The following is a 20824-nucleotide window of genomic DNA, read 5'->3' as shown; positions in this document are numbered from 1 at the left end:
CGATCTTAACATTAAAAAAAAGTTAGCCTACACTTTGAGGAAAAAAGAAATAGAAAATCCTCCAAATTTATATTTGCTAAGATTTGTTTTATATTCCAGTAGAATACCTAGAAGCAAACAAAGTAATAACCAAAATCCAATATGGGTTTGTCAAAAACAAATCATGCCAGGCTAATCTTACCGCATTCCTTGACAAAGTGACAAAATTAGTGGACCAGAGGAATGTTGTCAGTATAATTTACTTGGACTTCAGTAAGGCATTTGACAAAGTATATAGACCATAACCTACTACTTGATAAAAGAGAAAAATGTGGGTTAGACAGCATCACCACCAGATGGATTTGTAACTGACTGACCAACTGCACTCAGCGTGTAGTCCTCAATGGAACTGCATCTACATGGAGGGAGGTATTAGGTTCGGCTCTGTATTAGGTGCAGTACTCTTCAACATATTCATCAATGACTTGGACAAAGGGATAGATGGGGAACTCGTCAAATTTGCAGATGATACCAAGCTACCAAAACATAGGCTTAAGATACAGAAGGATCTTGACAGACTTGAACATTGGGTACTGTCTAACGAAATGAAATTCAATGGTGACAAAAAGTAAGGTTCTACATTTAGGCAAGAAAAACAAAATGCACAGGCACAGTATATGTGGTACCTTGCTCAATAGGTGGTGACTCTGAGAGGGATGTTGGAGTCCTAATGGATATTCACTTAAATATGATCCAGCAGTGTGCTGCAGCTGCCGAAAAAGCCAACACAGTTCTAGGTTGCATAAACAGAGAATCAAGATCATGTGAAGTATTGATACCACTTTATAATGCCTTGGTAAGGCCACATTTGGAATAGTGCATCCACTTTTGGTCGCCACAATGTAAAAAAGACTCTAGAAAGAATGCAGAGAAGAGCAACAAAGATGATTAGGGAACTGGAAGCTAAAACATATAAAGAATGATTGCTGGATGTGTCTAGTTTTACAAAAAGAAGGACTAGGGGTGACATGATAGCAGTCTTCTGATATCTCAGGGGCTGCCCCAAAGAAGAAGGAGTCAAACTATTCTCCTCTTCTTTCCCCCACCCCATGGTATTTTAATTTTATATTCTCTTTTCCATAATCTGTTTATATCATTTTGCAGTTTCCCCCTTTTCTCCAGTCACAGATTAGATGTTATTTCCCCCACACTTCATTTGTCCTCCAAGTAGTCTTATTTTGAGGTAAAATTTCTGGAATATCCACAAGATTCAGCTTCTTTCCCATTTTGGAATTAGTTTTCTTTTTCATCAGATTATTTCCTTTGTCATAAGCAGCCACTCATTGAGGTCTTCCGGTTATTCTTAGGCACTGAGAGCCAAGAATTTGCCAAGTGCAGGTGTATATACAGAACTAGAGAACAAAAACACGATAGAAATCTCAAGTTTTCTTGATTGTGCCTTCCCTACCCACCAGCCCCATCTCTCTCTCTCTCCTTCAGGCTGGAGTTCGCAACAATCACAAGATACAAATTGTGTTTCTCAGAGAGCCTCCTTGTCTTCTGACCACCTGGCCATTTCTGACAGGATTTGGCTCCTTTGGAGGCCCCCTCCAAAGTCTGGGAATACTTCCGTGTAATTGTTCTTTAGGGAAATGAGTTCAAATGCTGCAGAGATTTCCTCCCATCTCCACAGATGGTTCCTGGACAGGAAGGAGAGGAAGATGGGAGAGACTACCGCCTCTGGAGATGGCGATGCCTTTCTCGGGCAGGAACCGTTCCTCCTGTTCCCATGCCCATCATCCCTTCCCCTCCTCTTGGGAAGGTAGAAAAACGTTACTTTACCGGTTCTGCGGGCGTGGCTTGGGTGGGCATGGCTTGGCTTGGTGGGCATGGCAGGGGAAGGATACTGTAAAATTTCCATTACCTCCCCACTCCTGAGGGAAGGTTACTGCAAAATCCCCATTCCTTCCCCATCCCACTAACCTGCTTTCCAGCTCCGTTCTCCTGTGCAGGGCAACAAGAAGACCCAGCCAATCAGGCAGAGAATAGATGGGGGCAGGGCCAGTCAGAGGTGGTATTTGCTAGTTCTCCAGAACTGGTCAGAACCTGCTGAATACCACCTCCGCGACACTCCCTTTCCTACCCTTTTGAGCGGGGCTCTTCAAACTTGACAGCTTTAAGACTTGTGGACTTCAACTCCCAGAATTCCTCCTCCAGTCATGTTAGCTCAGGAATTCTGGGAGTTGAAATCCACAAGTCTTAAACTTGCCAAGTTCGAAGACCCTTGCTCTTGAGCACGAGCACCTGCTTTTCACATAGACCCCTCCAGGAGGCGCCCTCTAAACAAGAGAAAAAGAACACCAAGCGCTTTCCCATTGATCCACTGGAGGGCGACGGTTACCGTGTGCTTTCCAGAGGAGGCTGCGAAGGAAGTGACATCACAGCCGTGCCGCTCTAGGACGCCGCGTTCTCTCCCTTTAACCCCTGGAGCGCTTCAAGGAGGCGGAGAGGCTGCGGGAGAGTCTGGCGGGAAGGAGATCCAGACGTGCCCGGGTGAGCGGAGGCGGGGGCGGGGGGCTCGTCCCTGCAAAAGGAGGCGGAGGTAGGAGAGACCCCGCGCCCGGCCCTCCTGCGGGTTGAACCCCCGGTCCATGCTCCCTAGTCGCCCTCTCCATTGCAGGGGATGCAATGGGCTCCCGCCCCGCCCCGTGTCCGGGGAAGAGCCCGAGTGGGGCGAGAGGGGAGGGTCGGCCTTGCGGAGGCCCAGCAGAAGAAGAGAGAAGCCGGGCGGCCTCTCCAGCTGCCTTCTTCCCGGCCTGCACGGGGAGGACCTCGGCTCTGCGCTGGGATGACCTGCTTGGGGCTCAGGGCAGGTTGTGTGAATCTGCCTGCGTATCAGAGGGAGACACCCCGGAGAAGGGAAACGGGGCATCCTTAACCAGGGTCATTTCTTGGCATTTCATTGGATTTGATCTAAACTTGCATGGCTTGTTCCCCAGTTTTGGGTTCAGCAGGTGGTGTAAGTCCTTCTTGGAGGGGAATGCAGTTTTTGAAAGGAAGCTTTTCCTTGTGATCAAAAGAGATACAGATAACAGATAATCAAAGTTGGGAAGGACCTTGCAGGTCATCTAGATTCTAGTCTAACATCCTAAAATGCCCGCCAAATGCACACAAATCCATGCACACAAAAAAGAAAAACCCTATCTGCTAAATGCCAGTCCGATCGTTGACCAGCTCAGAAAATTCATTCCTTCACATGGGGATGACTTGTGGTTCAGTGTTTAAATGCTCCACTTTTTAAATACTTGGAATTTATTTTCTTTTCCATCTCAGGTGGAATTGGAAGTGATTTCTACATCTTCGCATATCAGCAAAAAAAGACAGGCGGAAAAAAACCACAGAATTTCAAGAAACGGACCTATGAATGAAGTGTCTAGGAGATCAAGAAGATTCCTTGTACCCATTTGGAGTTGCTTTACTGGACAGAGAAAGGATGGAGACACAACCTTTAGGAAATGAGGGAAATGGAAACGGCCCTTTTGCTGGCAGCTGTGGGGACATCTGGGCAAGAACTGAACAGAAGATCATGGAGGAGGGAACTATCCTCCGTTCAGAAGTTCAGCCCTGGAACTTAAGGAGCCTCCAATACCAGGAGGCTGAGGGTCCCCGAGGGCTTTGCAGCCGACTCCACGTCTTTTGTAGGCAATGGCTGAGACCAGAAAGACACACCAAAGCCCAGATGCTGGACCTAGTTGTTCTGGAGCAGCTCCTGGCTCTCCTGCCCCCAGAGATGGAGGGCTGGGTGCGGGAGTGTGGAGCAGAGAGCAGCTCCCAGGCGGTGGCCCTGGCCGAAGGCTTCCTCTTGAGCCAAGGGGAGGAGCAGAAGGAGCAGGTCAAGTTGCAGGTGAGAGACCTTCATCTCAGGATGGTTTTAGGGAATAAAGAATGTGTGTGGATTCTGCATCCCTCCCTCCAAGACTTCTCTGGCATTCAGACTTACATGGAAACCTTTTCCTAATCCTTGTAGGATATTGTTCCATTCGTTTCTCATTCAGACTCGCTGATGGATATTGGGGGCTTTCCAATTTGTATTCAGAGAATAAGAATCAGCCTAATGTTCTGGAGTGTTCATTAACTCTTCTCCTTTCTCCTATTTTAAGTCTGTTGTGAAGATCAGAGGTCCCGAGGGATGGAGAAATCCATCAAATCCCTTTCAGGAGATGCTTTGGAGGAGGATCTCTCTGGAAGATCCAAGTCAGGACATCGCAGGAGGTAATTGAAGGTTCTCCCACTCCCCAGAGAAATCCCAGGTACTCCTGTTTCCCCATTCCAGTGGTGGTATTCTACTGGTTTGGCTGAGCCGGTAATGGTGATGAGCAGCGGAGACCGTACCGGTTCTCTCCAATGTTCTGTATTGGGCTCAGGCTCTCACACTAACCTTTATGTCCTGATTGTGAAGTCCTGCAACTGCTGTGTGGCAGCTGCTGAAGCATCAGGGAGAGTGCAGGATTTCAGGAGGTGACTCAAAATGCCTCTGCAAAGTGTACATTTGGCACACGCATGCAAAATGTGCATGCGCGCAAAGCGCGCCCACCAACCCACGCCCACCAAACTAGTGGTAAAAATATTTGAAACACACCACTGCTCCACTCCCCAGAGAAATGCCAGCTATCTCATTTTTTCTTTCATCTCTCTTCTGTAGAATAGTCCTATTATGTTAATTATGGATATTAAAATTTTGTCTCCCATGCAGTGAAGAATAGAATGAAGATAATGCCAGCTTATGATGGAATTGAAACAATCGTTGAACCCACAACTCAAGTAAGAAGCATAATAAAAAATAAGGCTATCACAGTGTTAGCATCTGTTAAGTAGAGAGTGATCCTTTCAGTAATTCTTTGACATGCTATTGTGCAAGACTGCTGAATAATAACTGAAATAATTACATTAGCACATAACCATTTTTAAAAGGCCGCACTTTTTAATAAAATGCTAAAAAGAATCTCATCCCTCATTTTCTTCTGTAAATACAAGATGGAGTCACTGAGAAGTGGGGTTTCCAAGGCCCATCTGCCAGTTGATTCTTTCCATGTGCAGAAAATCTTGAAGATAGACGAAAGGAAGGAAAGAAAGAAGAAAGAAAGAAAGAAAAAGAAAGAAAGAAAGGAAGGCAGGCAGGCAGAGACAGACAGACTGACCCAGAAGAAAGCTATGGTTCCTTTCACTGAATGTGTGATGGCCCGGGGCAGGACACAAAGGCAACACAGATAATAAGAGTCCCTTTATTAGCTCCAACTTTGCCCCCAATGTTCAGGTTACCTTCTGGCTGGAGAAAAACTCCCAGGAACAGCCTTTGATTGCAGAGAATTAAGTCCAAAACATGAGTAACACAAAATGTAACTATAAATCCAATCAAGCCAAACTGAGGTAATTTGTTTGGCAGGGCAGAAGCAAGAATTTTAGATGTGAAGGCATGGCAAAACTCACACAGTTGGGAAGACGCCAGGAACACAGATAAGCAAAGACAAAACATGATAAAGCCACGTTTGCTCCCAGCAGCTGCCTCAGTCAGCATTCAGTTCTTTTAAACTTTCATTCCCAGGTGTGGCTAATGAAGGGAATCAGGGCCCTTTCCTTCCCCGTAAGCCATGCAACCCATGTTTTTCTCTTCTCCGTTCCTCCCTGTGTGCCTTAGGATGAAGAGGGGGTGAGCCTGGGTCTTCCTCTGAACTCCCTCTCCCTTGTTCTACCTCTCTCCTGCTCTGCCTGGCCAGACTTTGCCCTTCCCCAGTTTCCTCCACAGCCAACAGAGCCACACTCCTGCTCCCTGTCAGCTGTTTGTCTTCCTCCTTGGATTTAGACTCTGACAGGGGCATGACAGAATGGCACTAAATATGTATACATGTATAAATATGTATATCTGTACTTGTAGTGATTTAAACAATAGGACAGATCATGTAAATTCCCCTGGTTTTATTCTGTTGTGTTTTCCTTGTTCAGGAGAGTCTTGTGTCCTTTGAGGAAGTGGCTGTGTATTTCTCTGAGGAGGAGTGGTCACAGCTGGATCCTCATCAGAAAGTGCTGCATCGGGAAGTCATGCTGGAAAATCATACGAACGTGGTGTCTCTGGGTAAGAGTTTGCTTCTCCCAGCAGTGTGTTCGGGAAGACATTCTGTAATTAAATGGTATCAGCAATATATTTTTATTATAATTTTATTAAAGCACTTTTATTAGAATAAAAAGTTTTGAAGAGGAAATTAAGGTAGAGTAAGGTGATAAATAAGAAAAAAGTATAATAAAATGAAAAAAAGGAAAAGAATAGAACCATATTAAATGTTAAAATTTAGCTTCTTTCTCTAAGGTCACACAATAGTTTTTTTACATAATGGCTCCTTTCTAACCTTCAAACTTACAGATCACAAATTCATTTTTTCTATTTTTTTTTAGCAAGAATTCCAACAAGGGTTTTCAAGCACTAATCAATATACCATTTCCTGTAATCAAGTTGAATAAAATAGAACAGAACAGAACAATAGAGTTGGAAGGGACCTTGGAGGTCTTCTAGTCCAACCCCCTACTTAAGCAGAGAACCCTGTATCATTTCAGAAAAATGGTTGTCCAATCTCTTCTTAAAAACTTCCAGTGTTGTCAAATTCACAACTTCTGGAGGCAATTCCACTGATTAATTGCTCTGTCAGGAAATTTCTCCTTAGGCCTAAGTTGTTTTTCTCCTTGATTAGTTTCTACCCATTGCTTCTTGTCCTGCCCTCAGGTGCTATGGAGAACAGCTTGACTCCCTCTTCTTTGTGCCTGCAGTTTGATCTTTGCCCCTAACTTTCTATCATTTTTATTTCTCCTTTCTTTGAAGGTAATAACGGGCAGGAAAATGAAAATTCCACAGAACCATTCCGAGTGATCCCTCATAAAGACAGTCTGGAGAAGCCTGCAAATCAAAAAGTAGAGATGCATGAGAGAAACCAATCAAGCAATTGGAATCAGGAAAGTTTGTCTTCCGTTGATGCTCCAGTGCAAGACTTTCTTGCCCAACAAGGAAAAATAAAGAAAAAATACATTATGAAAAATGTAAAACTATTCAAAGACAAATTAGTTGCGAATGAACATTATCCAAACCAAACCAAAGGACAAAGTAAAATATGCAGAGACAATGGAAAAAAATCCACTCTTTCTTGTGAAAATGGGTCCCACACACATCAGAAAAGCATCCAGGTAGGAGAGAAGTTATACACGTGTTTGGAGTGTGGAAAGAGCTTCAAAAGAAGCAGTCATCTTATTTCCCATAACTGGATCCATATAGGGGAGAAGCCTTATAAATGTCTGGAGTGTGGAAAGAGCTTTTGTGAAAACATTTCTCTTACCGTTCATAAAAGGATCCACACAGGGGAGAAACCATATAAGTGCTTGGAATGCGGAAAGAGCTTCAGAACAAGCAGTCATCTTACTTATCATAACGGGATCCACACCGGGGAGAAGCCTTATAAATGCACGGAGTGTGGAAAAGCCTTTATTAAAAACAGCCATCTTATCTCCCATGCACGAATCCACACAGAAGAAAAGCCATATAAGTGCACGGAGTGTGGAAAGAGTTTCAGAGAGAGCCGTTCCCTTACATCTCATAAAAGGATCCACACAGGAGAGAAGCCATATCAATGCACAGAGTGTGGAAAGGCCTTTATTCAAAGCAGTCACCTTACTTCCCATAAGTGGATCCACACAGGGGAGAAGCCATATAACTGCATGGAGTGCGGAAAGGGCTTCAGCCAAAGGAGTTCCTTTATTTCCCACAACTGGATCCACACAGGGGAGAAGCCATATAAGTGCCTTGAGTGTGGAAAGGGCTTTATTAAGAGCAGTCATCTTACCTCCCATAAAAGAATCCACACAGAGGAGAAGCCATATAAGTGCACGGAGTGTGGAAAGAGTTTCAGAGAGAGCCGTTCCCTTACCACTCATAAAATGATCCACACAGGAGAGAAGCCATATCAATGCACGGAGTGTGGAAAGACCTTTATTCAGAGCAGTCAACTTACTTCGCATAAAAGGAAACACACAGGGGAGAAGCCATATCACTGCATGGAGTGCGGAAAGAGCTTCAGTCATAATAGTTCCTTTACTTCCCATAAAAGGATCCACACAGGGGAAAAGCCGTACAAATGCATGGAGTGTGGAAAGGGGTTCAGTCAAAGGAGTTCCTTTACTTCCCATAAGAGAATCCACACAGGGGAGAAGCCTTATAAATGTGTAGACTGTGGAAAGGACTTCACTACAAGCAGTTATCTTAACTCTCATAAAAGGATCCACACAGGAGAGGAGCTCTTCAAGTGCATGGAGTGTGGAAAAGGCTTCTGTCAAATTTCATCCCTTATGAGACACAAAAGAATCCATTCAGGGGAAAAGCCATATAAATGTGTGGAGTGGGAAAATGACCTAATTTTCCATACACAGATCCATTTTGGTGCAAATCCATTTAAATTCCAGATTTAGTTGGTGAAATCTATGCATTTCCTATTTGTTTATAGGAAGTGGGGTGGGGGTGGGGGTTGAGTCTGCACTCGCAACTGGAAACCCCAGAGATAAAATTACCGATGGAAACACAAACAATGAACACACCTGTTTTAATACTAGTGTGGATTTTTCATATTAGTGTCAATATGACGGTGGCAAACACTATTTTATATAAATAATGAAAATCTTTTTTTTCTTTAAGTTAACCTTGTTTCCAAATAGGGTCAATTCCAAGAAAATGTCTGTTTTAATTATCTCAGATTCTGGACTATGCAATTTTATATAAGATGTCAATATTGTAGACTTGCAAGGGAATTTTTCACAAATTGTTTTCTACTTGATCCTCATTGTGGAAGAGTTATCAACAGGTAGACAATTTACATCTACCCTCTTCCCAGAAATAGAAGCAGTAAAATTCCCAAGACACTTCTTCAAAATGCTTTATTCTTCCTTCAACTATGGAAGACATGCAGATGGAAGTTCACTTAATCCATAGCCACTTCCCATAATTCAAACTTTTTACCTAGTCTTTCCCCCTCCTTTCTCATTCCTTAATATGTTCATAGTTTATCAGCAGACATTCACTTCTCTGTCCTCCCAAATGACCATGTGGAGAATTGAATCTTGACATACATGTTGATGTAGACTGTGGAAAGAGATTCAGGATGTCGAATTCTCTCACAAAAAAGGAATAAAAAAGATAAGCCTCTCAAATGCCTGTGCAAAAGACTTTTCAAGCATCAGAGATGTTATATCTATTGTGTCACAAGGGCTAAGAAAAAGTTTAAATTAGATTTAAATAAAATTAAGTATTGGTATGGTTATTTTCCAGTGATATGTTAAATCCTTTTTCACTTCACTGTATTAAAATAAGTACCTGAGAGCCAGTAAGCATTTTTTCTGGTGAAATGCAGAGTTTTGATGTTGCATGGGAGGAGGGTTACAACAGCCTCAGTCTCATATTCACCAGAGACTGTTAATAAAGAAAGGGTGGGAAAGCTGTAGTTTCTCATTACAGACATGGAAATCAAATGGGCAATGTGAGGGGATTTTGCTTTCTAGGATTGGATATACAACAACATAGCAGATCTATACACAATGTGGCACAACCATTCTCCAACAACATGCTATTGCTGTGGGTTAACTCCTATCTTTCCAGATCATGCACATTAGCATTGCCAAATAATTAGGTGTTTAATACTCAGTCCCAGCAAAAATCCCCAAGTCTGTAAGGTACCATACCAGCCTCACATTGGTTGGGATAAAGGACTGCTTCAATGTGGTTGATTTGCTGATTGTTTGATCAAGTCCAAGGAAGAATCCACTGAGATATGCTGCTCATCTTAGCTTTTGGTTCTAGCAGGTGACCAACGTCCCTCTTGCCTACCTGAAATAGTTTCCAGTCTCCATAAAACAGTTTCCTTCCACTTGCCATTTTCTTGATCTTTTCTCATACACGCTTAGCCACTCTCTGTCTTGGTACCATCTTGTCTAAGCTAAGGAGCGGGGTGGGTATAGCTACCTCTGGACCTTGACAGCTGTGATTCAATTGGCCAGAAAGGTGTAAGATTGGTGTGGATGCTTATGAGCAAACGCTGAGTGGGAGGATGAATGCCTCAGTGTCAAAGCCGATTTCTGGGTTTCTGTGGCTAGAAACATGCACAGCCCTTTGGGGAAAAGAAGGAACTGAGCAGCACTGGGCTGTTAGGGCAAAAGTGGTGCTGCCTGGTTGAAGCGCAGGCATCAACTCCAGATCCAGAGGAAGAACAACACAATTAGCAATTTGAAGGAACATTGCTTTGAAATAGCTTTTCAATCACTTTTCCTCCACCATTTCTTCCTTCATTTGGTAATTCCAGCTTTTCTCCAGTCACGAGACATAATTTCCTCCCCCCTTTGTGAGGTAAAATCTCTCGAATATCCACAAGTTTCAGTTTTTCCTCCGTTTTGGTATCGTTTTTCTCTTTTTTTTTCCTACAGCGTTATTTGTAGGCATCCAGAGCTAAAAATTTGAGAAGGGCAGCTGTGTGTATACTGAAGTAGAGAAATAACAACTGATAGAAGCCTCCCAATTCCTGATTGTCGCTTCCCTGCCTGTGTCCCATCTTCCGCCACATCAGGCCAAAGTTCAAAATAAGCTGTGTTTCCCAGAGAGGCTCCTGGCCCTCGTCTTCTGACAAGATTTGCTCCCTTTTGAGACTCCTCCAATCTCTGTAGAGCCTTCAGGGGGACGGGTTCTTGAGGGAATCGAGTTTGGATCCTCCGGAAAGATTTTTCTGCATCTCCACAGATGGTTCTTTGACAGGAAGATAGAGAAAGTGCCGCCTCTGGAGACGCCGCCGCCCTTCTCTTCTGACAGAGAGCCATTGATTACTCTTATTCCCACGCCCATCATCCCCATCATCATCATCCCCTCAGACGCTCTCATCCCTTCAGGCGTTCTCCTCTTTCCCGCCCTTGAAGCGACTCGTTGCGCGCAGAATCCACCAGGGCGCGCGCTCAGCTTCAGGAGACAACTGAGCATGCGCCGGATTCTTCGGCGGGTATATGGCACGTGTTGCCCTGGGCGTTCGTGGGAAGAGGGTGGAGGTGCCTCTGTCATTTCTGACCTCCCCCAACCCCGGCTGTGAGACTCCAGTTACTGTCGGAAAGCGTTGCACGGACGCGGAAAACGACGAGACTCCCGAGTTACGTGAGTGGCATGCAAAGGGGTCCCGCGCTGGAGGGGTGCTGGGAGAGGGGCCAAGTCTTCCTCCGGGGTTGGAGTCCGAGGCCCATTTTCCCATGCAGGAGCCATGCGGGAGAGGGAAGCAAAGGAGAGGAATGGGGGTCGCCCGAAAGGAAGGGTTGTTTCCCCCCATTTCCTGAGGGAGCCTCTGCATGGGGGGAGGGGTAGGCTGGCCAGAAGGCTTCCTCCTGGCTCTGGGTGTGAGGACTGGAACTGGGGTGATGCTTTCCAGCCTTTCCCCACGATCTCAAAGCCGGCAGACAAAGAAGGGAAACGTTGCAGGGATGGAGGTGCAAAAATGGGGCTGAGTCACAGCATTCGCACTGTGTGCCTCACATTGTTGTCAATATTGGCTCTTTTAAAGTGTGGGAGTTGAAGTTGGAAAAAGACAGGATTAGGCTATAAACATGGGCACTCTGCTTCTAAGAATTGCATGAAAACAGAACAAGTTAAGCAGTAGCTGCTTTATTTATTCAGGTATTAGTCCTAGATGTATATTGGATGATGGTTTGTTCATTTGGGTTTCTGGAATTTGGGGCCAGGAGGACAATGGGTTTCAGCTGGCTAAAGCCTTACTATAAGTTCAAATGTTGATATATTTACTTATGAAATAGATTTATATACCACTCATCTCAATTGCTATTTGTGACCTGAGGCATTTAAATCTCTCCCTGGCTGTAGAGATTAATAGAATAAATGATTAGAAAATTGAAATCCAAAACATGAAATATATTTATATAGTATTTTTATAAAAGTTTATCTAGAAGGATTCTTCTGAATTTCCCTCAGTGGCAGGGAGGGAATATTTTCTTTTTCTTTGGGGAAGGATTTTCAGTAGTTAGTCACCTTGGGTTTCTAGAAAGTTCTTTGGATTTCCATTTTATAAATGTAAGCAGGAGATCCCTCTGAAGACCATCCCTGATCAGTTCAATCTGTCTTATGTGGGAGACTGAACCATCTTAAGGTAACTACTTTCAAGCTCTGTATTTTATGTGAACTTGGCCTCAGGAATTGGTTTGCCAGTTTGGGCTCAGGGCAAATCGGCTGAAGCTGCCTTTGTATAATAGTGTGACTTTGTTCTTAAAAAGCAAACCCTAAAAATGGGAAATGAAGCATCTTAAGCCAGGGTCATTTGTTTGGCATTTCATTTGATTTGAATTCAATCTTCATAGCATTGTTAGAATCTTGTTCCTTTCAGATTCTTTTCACTCAGTATTATTCCATATTGGGGGGTCTGAAGCCCCTCAGAAAGACAAACTTCCTTGTTTGCGGAGAAGCCATTTTAAAATTTAATCTTTTTCACTCCCCCATGGCTCCAAGTACTTATCTGTCAAGGGCACGAAACATGCAATATCTCAATATTAAGCAGGAGGAAGGTACATACATATTCTGTAGTCTGTTTGTAACCTTTTGGGGATTTGGCACATTGTATGAAAGCTGATTATAGAATAAAAGTAGACCTTACATTTTTAAAAAGTTAGCCTTCTCTTAGGAGAACAAAGAAATAGAAAATGCCCCAAAGCTCATTTGTTTTATAATCCAAGTTTGGGAATATAAGCTAGAAAAACATTTTGCACCACACCAAGAAATAGTCACAGATGATGCATCTGCTCAATTCCACTGCAATCCTTCACCAGTTCAGGAAGATGCTCTTTTCCATGAGGATAAATGTGTTCAGTGCTTAAATCCACCACCTTTGCATTCTTCTAGTTTATATTCTTTTCATCTTATTTATACAAACCAGAGTCGTTGGAACAAAGTTTGCAATACCAAAAAATTACCTCTTGTGCCAAGAGGGCTGGATAGCCTTCTGTGGTCAGTCCTGCTGCTACAGAAGAGGGCTCAATATTGACTCGGCCTTTCATCCTTCTGAGGTTGGTAAAATGAGGACCCAGATTGTTGGGGTAATATGTTGAGATTATAAACCAAATAGTGCTGTAAAGCACTATAGGGTGGCATATAAGTCTAAGTGCTATTGGCATTGCTACCAAAACGATCCTATGAATTGAAAGGTGTTTGGAGATTCACAGGATTCCGCAGACCTGTTTGGAATTGCATTACAGGACAGAGGAAGGAATGGAGGAACAACCTTCACCATGTGAGGGAACAGGAAAAGGCCCTTTGACTGTTGAGTCTGGCAACTGTGGGAAAATCTGGGCAAGAACTGGTCAGAAGATCCTGGAAAAAGAAACCATCTGTTTAGAGGTTCAGTCCTGGAACTTCAGAAACATACAATACCAAGAGGCTGAAGGTCCCCGAGGACTTTGCAGCCGACTCCACAAGTTTTGTACGCAATGGTTGAGACCAGAAAAGCATACCAAGGAGCAGATGCTAGATCATCTTGTTCTGGAGCAGTTCCTGGCCCTTCTGCCCCCGCAGATGGAAAGCTGGGTGCTGGATTGTGGAGCAGAGACCAGCTCCCAGGCGGTGGCCTTGGCAGAAGGTTTCCTCCTAAGCCAGGCAGAGGAGCTGAAGGAGCAGGTCGAGTTGCAGGTAAGATGTCTTTGTCTCGTGAGTCCAGAAGAGAATAAAGAATGTGTTTTCATTCTTCACCCCTCCCTCCCAGACTTCTCCTGTCTTCATGGAGAGGTTTCCCAAATTCTAAGAGTACATTGTTCCATTGACCATTCTAGAAAAGGGGCCGCCAACCTTTTGGACCTCGGGGACCACCAAACTCATAATTTTAAATCCCGCGGACCAGAGACCCTGGGAAAATCTCCCCAAAAGTCTGCAGGAAATTTCTCCACTTCGTTTTCCTACCAATCGATCATTATTTTGGATCACAGGATACTGTCTCCAGCTCCGTTCGGGAGGGTGGGGGGCGACTTTTGGCTTCATGTAAGGAAAGTAGCAAAAGTCTTTCTTTCTCTTGCCCAAATTCCGCCAGAAATGAATCTTTATGAGACTCATTTCTGGTGGAATTTGGCACTGACGCAGTCTCTTGGAGCAGGATACCTTGCAGGGTCCCAAAGACTCATTTCTGGCAGAGTTTGGTCGAGAGAAAGAAAGACTTTTGCTGCTTTCCTTGTGTGTAGCCAAAAGCAGAAGAAAAAAGAAGTGGAAAGAAGCAACCCAGTGGCCAAGCCAGGCACAAGGGGAGAGAGGGGCAAGTTCTGCCTCCCTCTGCTCTTTTCCCCCTCCCCTTAGTACCTCATTTTGTTCACAATGCAAGCGACACAAGCCTTGTGTTCCACGGGCCATGTGTGCGGCACAGCCTTGAGTTCCCACGCAGCTTGGTTTAATTGCTTTGGGGTGACATTTCTCTGCAGATCACCAACATTTTCTCGCAGACCACCAGTGGTCCCCGGCCCACTGGTTAGCAACCATTGTTCTAGAATATAAATTGGAGACAGGTTTTTGTTTCTTATATTGCAGGATCTGTGATAGATATTGGGGGCATTGAAGTTGTGTTTCGATAACATGAACCAACTTCATGTCATGTGATATCTGTTACTTTTTCTTCTTTCTCCTTCCATTTCAAGTCCTTCACTGTGGAGATCACAGATCCTAAGTCACAGAGGAATCCGTCAAAACCCCTTCAGGAGCAATTTTTCAGGGGGAACTCTCAGGAAGATCCAAGTCAGGATACCTTAAGAGGTAATCAGAGATCCTTCCTTTTCTAAGAGAAATCCCAGCTATCTTACATTTTCTATATCTTCTGTAGAATGCCTCTTCCAGGTGAGTCTGAGTGCTGCCACCACCAGGTTGGCCTTCCAAGCGGAGTAATTACGGGGAGGGGAGGCAGTAAATCCAGACGGGCTGTGTGGCCACTGTCCCCATTAAGACTGTGGGCAAGCAAAGAGATGGGACAGAGTGACTGGCCGATCATGGGGGGGCTCGTCCTTGCAGCCATGGCACCAACAGGCAGAGGCGGAGGCACGGGGGTGGTGGGAAGCAGGCGATCCAGATACACCTCTTTAATGGTACATTTAAAGGGAATAATATTTTGATCCCCATGCAAGATTCCTGCAGAAAGAAAGAAAACTATTCTTTCCAGTTCAGGAAAGGAATTGTGGAGGAGTCTTAGGGCAAGAATTTTAGGGCTTTCTGCAAAGAGAAGAAGTTGGGTCTCCGAATGGTCCAAAAATGGTGAGCAGAATACAATAACCTCAGTCAACAGGTAGACAAGGGAATTGGTAAGAAGCTCAAGTATGGATCAGGTCGGCAACCATTATTTCCTCAATTGGAGGACATCAGCTGTGAATGTATTACTGACAGGAGAGCACAGGCTTTGTGTTAGTGTTTGGGGACAAACCCCCAAAAACAGAATGTGCAGCAGCAGTCAAGCCAGGCAGCCAAATGAGAGAGGAAGGGCCCTAGAGTTTACATACACTGATGACAAACACTGTTTGTAGTTTAAATAGTTGTTTAATCCAATTAGAGTTTAAGCATTGTCAATCAGTCCATATGTCATTCACAAATATATCCATTCAGTAACTTAGTCCATTTACTAGTCAGTTCTATATCCTTATCTGCTTGTAAAGATATCTTCTCCTCTGATACCTTTCCTTTTGAAGACAACGCTGAGTATTCACAGGATATCAGCACATCAATGAAATAGTCCTTTCGTTCAGGTATTCAAACAGTTGTAGCAAACAGTAGCAAACAAAACAGTAGCAAGCAGATAACAAGCAGGGAGAGCAAGCAGAGAGAGGTTACGTTTCTCTTACTGCCTTTTATTGCCGTTTTGTAACCGCACCCTTAATTAATTACAGGCAGTTTGGTGCTTAAAGCTACAAGTTACAAACACCCAAACCTTGGTTTATATATTTATTCACCCAAACTTAGTTGGTGTATCAATGTTATACCCAACACTTTGGTAGTGCGCAGGGCTGATATTCAAGCATTTGGCCTTGCAATGGCACCAGAGTTCAAAATATCCCCTGAAGAATTCAAAGCATGACAACACGGGCTGCATGACTTCCTTCAGCGATATAAACTGTCTCGTCCGTGTGCGGTGGGAGGTGAGTTATTCAGCTCAGCTGATCATCCTGATACCACGTTTCCCCCCAAAAGTAGCCCTAATGCATCTTTTGGAGTCCCAAAAAATATAAGACCGCAGGCTTATTTTGAGGGTAACATGGCATTTTATTAATTATCCATTTAAAAATTCTGTCTTCCTCACAGGGAAGAATAGAAGAGAGTCGACTCCTAGTTATGATGGAGCTGAAGCAATAGTTGAACCTGAAACTAAAGTAAGAAAAGAATAATACAAAATGTGTATCACAGAATTAGCATCTGCTGAAGAATCATCCTATTAATAATTTTTGACATGGAATTGGGCAACCCCGCTCAATAATCAGTAAAAGAATCACGTTGCCACTTTACCATTTTTAAAAGAGCTTTGTTTATAACCAGTGATAGGAAAAGTAATCACACAAAAGTTGAGACAAACCGGATTGTAAAAATACAAAGAGGACCATATCAAGCCACTTTTGGCCTGCAAAACCATTTATAATCATCCGATTTGTGCCTGGTTTAGGGTCCAAAGGATCCAGCTTTGGGTAGGATGAAAATACTCTTTCCAGGCAGCTTTCTCCTCTTCAGCCAAGAGGAGCTACAAGTTGGGCTACAAATAGTGGCTTCCTTGTAAGGAGAAGCAGAAACAGAGTTATATCGGATATTGATGACACTCCACATAAATTCCTGGTTGCCTCTCAGCATTTTTATGAAGGTGTTGATCATGTATAGGTGTCACCGTTCTGATTAATGAACCCAAGCAAATCATAACTCCGAGGCATGAATTTTCCTCAAAGAACGTCTTTATTGGATACGTCATGTTGGCACAATTAAATGCAAAACCAACTCTAAATATTTCCCGCAGTTTCAGTATAATTAAAACAGGAAATAATCCCCAAATATCACAGGTCACATTGGCCAATTGGGTGGGCTCTCCAGACACTCCTCTCTGACTCCATCATCTGTAGAGACGACCCTGAGAAAGTTCTGTACTGTGTCTAGCAAAGCATTCCATTCTCTACCCCCACCCCTGAATGTGGAAACTGGAGTGGGAAAATGACTTCTGCCAGGTTCAATTAGAAGATGACAATAGGATTGTTCCTTCTTAGGGACAGTACATTCTTTTTACTTAAATGGTATTTTTTTCTGCAAACCCAGGATGTATTGGAGTCAGTTATAGCAATAGCATTTGGCTTATATACTATTTTATAGTGATTCACAGCACTCTTAACTGGTTTATAGAGTCAGCATGTTGCTCCCAACAACCTGGATCCTGATTTTACTGACTTTGTAAGAATGGAAGGCTGAGTCAACCTTAAGCCGATCAGGATTGAACGCCTGCCGATCAGCAGAGTCAGCCTGCAATAATGCATTCTAACCATTGTGCCATCATGGCTCAGTGTTGGTGTTCTCAAGGTCCACCTGCCAGTTGATTTTCTTCAAATGCTGAAAGTGTTGATGATGAATTAATGCCTGGAGATTAGACAGGCAGATAGACAGATAGATGGATGGATGATAGACAGACAGACAGATGTGGAAACTTGGGTTCCTTTCACTAAATAGCATGGAAAGTATATATCTATGATTGGGATGACTTAATAGGGTAGACCTTACAAATTGTCCTGACTTCTGTTTTTTTCTTTTGCGTCCTTTGAGGAGGCGGGTCTTGTGTTCTTTGAGGAGGTGGCTGTGTGTTTTTCTGAGGAGGAATGGTCTCAGCTGGATCCTGACCAAAAATCGCTTTATTGGGAAGTCATGCTGGAAAATCATAGGAACGTGGTCTCTCTCGGTAAGGGTTTCCTTCTCCCGAGGTAGAATGTTTGGGAAGACATTTTGTAATTAAATATATCAGCCCTTTCTGTTTTTTTTATTAAAAAAAATTTATCAGATTAAAAACAATACAAGTTTGGAAGTGGAAATAAAGAAGATTCAGTAAGTTGGTAAATGAATAAGAAAAACATATAATACAAAATAGTAATCTTAAGGGAGTGGCTAAAGACACCCGGCTTCTCAGCCAGAAAGCCCAAGTTTGAGACCCTAGTGCTATGTGACAGGGTGATCTCCCATTACCTGTCCGAGCTCTTGCCCTTCTAGAGTTTGAAAGCCTGCAAATGTGACTAGAAAAATAGATACCACTTTGGTGGCATTCTCTGTGCCTCAGCATATAGTCACATTGGCCAAATGTCCATGGATCGAAGTCCTTTGCAGCTAAAAAGATTGAAGCAGCTTCTTTTTCATGATATTCAAAGTTCCTGCAGTTTGCTATTTTTCCCTAAAGTTATTTTCATTTTTTGTTTCTGATGAAGGCAATAATGGGGAGGAAAATGCAGATCCCGAGAAACTATTCCAGACGATGAGTTGTAAATACAGTACAAAGAACCCTGAAATTCAAATGGAAGTCAAAAGCCATGAGAGAAACCAGTCAAATAATTGGAATCAGGAAAATTCATCTTCCATTCAGGCACTAGAGAAGGACTCTGTGGCCCAGCAACAAAGAATAAGGAACAAATATGTAGGAAAATGTATGAAACTATTCAAAGACAAATTAGATATAAATGAACATTATCAAACCACAGAAAAAGATAATATGTATAGAAAGAATGGGAAAAAATTCAAATGGCCGTTGGCTCTGCCTCATAGAAATGCACCCCTTAAAAGAATCCACACAGAAGAAAACCAATGGATGGATTGTGAAAAGACCTTTGCTCAGAGCAGCCAACTTATTTTCCATGACAGGATCTGCAGAGGAAAGAAGACATATCAATGCATGCAGTGTGGGAAAAGCTTTACTAAGGGAAGTAACCTAACAAGTCATAAGCGGATCCACACAGGGGAGAAGCCTTATACATGCGTGGAGTGTGGCAAGAGTTTTACTACAAACAGTCAACTTACTTGCCATACTAGGATTCATACAGGGGAGAAGCCATATACATGCATGGAGTGTGGAAAAAGTTTTATTAGGAACAGTCAACTTACTTACCATAGGAGGATTCATACAAAGGAGAAGCCATATATGTGCACCGAATGTGGAAAGAGCTTTATTATGAACACTCAACTTACTTACCATAGTAGGATTCATACTGGGGAAAAACTACATAAATGCACTGAATGTGGAAAAAGCTTTACCTGGAAGAGTCAGCTTACTTGCCATGGTAGGATTCATACTGGGGAAAAACCGTATAAGTGCACTGAGTGTGGAAAGAATTTTACTACGAACAGTCAACTTACTTACCATCGTAGGATTCATACAGGGGAGAAGCCATATAGATGCACTGAATGTGGAAAGAGCTTTATTAAGAAGAGTCAACTTACTTACCATGGTAGGATTCATACTGGGGAAAAGCTACATAAATGCACCGAATGTGGAAAGAGCTTTACCTGGAACAGTCAACTTACTTACCATAGTAGGATTCATACAAAGGAGAAGCCATATATGTGCACCGAATGTGGAAAGAGCTTTATTATGAACACTCAACTTATATACCATAGTAGGATTCATACAGGAGAGAAACTATATAGATGCACCGAATGTGGAAAGAGCTTTATTAAGAACAGTCAACTTACTTACCATAGTAGGATTCATACAGGAGAGAAGCCATATAGATGCACCGAATGTGGAAAGAGCTTTATTAAGAACAGTCAACTTACTTACCATAGTAGGATTCATACAGGGGAGAAGCCATATACGTGCACCGAATGTGGAAAGAGCTTTACCTGGAAGAGTCAACTTACTTACCATAGTAGGATTCATACAGGGGAGAAGCCATATAGATGCACCGAATGTGGAAAGAGCTTCATTAAGAACTGTCAACTTATTCGCCATAGTAGGATTCATACCACGGACAAGCTATAAAAGTCCATCGAGTGTGGAAAGAGCTTTACCTGGAACAGTGAACTTACTTGCCATGGTAGGATTCATTCAGGGGAGAAGCCATATAAGGGCATTGGTGTGTGGCAAAGCTTTTATTAGAAACAGTTATCTTAACTCTCAGAAAAGGATCCACATGGGAAAAACATCAAGTGAGGAAAATGATTTACTAAGAGCAGAAAGTTATATCCCGTAGAAGGAGCCATACTGGAGAAGCCTTATAAATGCATGGAGTGTGGAAAGACATTTCTTGAAGCAATCATCTTAATTCCTATATCAACTTACCTTATAATTTAAGGTACTGTTCAAGTCAAGGGATGATGGATAGAAAAAAAGGGGGGGGCATTCTTTAAGAAAATATTTAAATGAAAACGTGTATTAACATTAGAAATATATAGACTGGTTAACATCTGTATGTACTGTGATAGCTTAATAGTGATTAAATATTTTAATACAAATAAATATGAAGAGTGAAATATGTATAAGAACTAAGTATTTAATTATGCATAAGAACTAAGAATTAATTGGAAAATTATAGAATGAATGATGGCATTGTTAACATGCCAAAATAATATGATTAGTAGTGAAATAATAAAATTAATGATAATAAGAAAGGAAGTTCTTTTTTAAGTCTGACCTTCACAAATGTCAGCCCCGGAGAGCTGAATTTACCAAGTGCAAGCAAACAATGGGCATGTGGTGTTTTAATTATGAAAAGTGGATGTTTACAGTTGTACTTGATCTTGTTATTTGATCTTTGCCACTTC

The 20824-nt window shown here is 42.8% G+C and overlaps 1 protein-coding gene across 1 annotated transcript; it reads left to right on the top strand.

Annotated features, from left to right (window-relative positions):
• The first annotated feature begins 2447 nt into the window (after positions 1–2447).
• LOC113451831 (uncharacterized) lies at positions 2448–20519 on the top strand. The gene is given in 9 exon segments (XM_087923000.1): positions 2448–2532; positions 3313–3883; positions 4140–4251; positions 4733–4800; positions 5980–6109; positions 6848–8480; positions 10431–10452; positions 17846–17978; positions 18496–20519. Coding segments are annotated over 8 exon segments (4242 nt in total). The 5' UTR covers positions 2448–2532; positions 3313–3403; the 3' UTR covers positions 20160–20519.
• The last annotated feature ends 305 nt before the right edge of the window (positions 20520–20824 follow it).

The sequence above is a fragment of the Pseudonaja textilis genome, chromosome 2 (assembly GCF_049901715.1).
Source record: "Pseudonaja textilis isolate UNSWEBS1 chromosome 2, rPseTex1.2, whole genome shotgun sequence".
NCBI classification, from domain to species: domain Eukaryota; kingdom Metazoa; phylum Chordata; class Lepidosauria; order Squamata; family Elapidae; genus Pseudonaja; species Pseudonaja textilis.
This window is presented reverse-complemented; position numbering and strand designations above follow the sequence as displayed.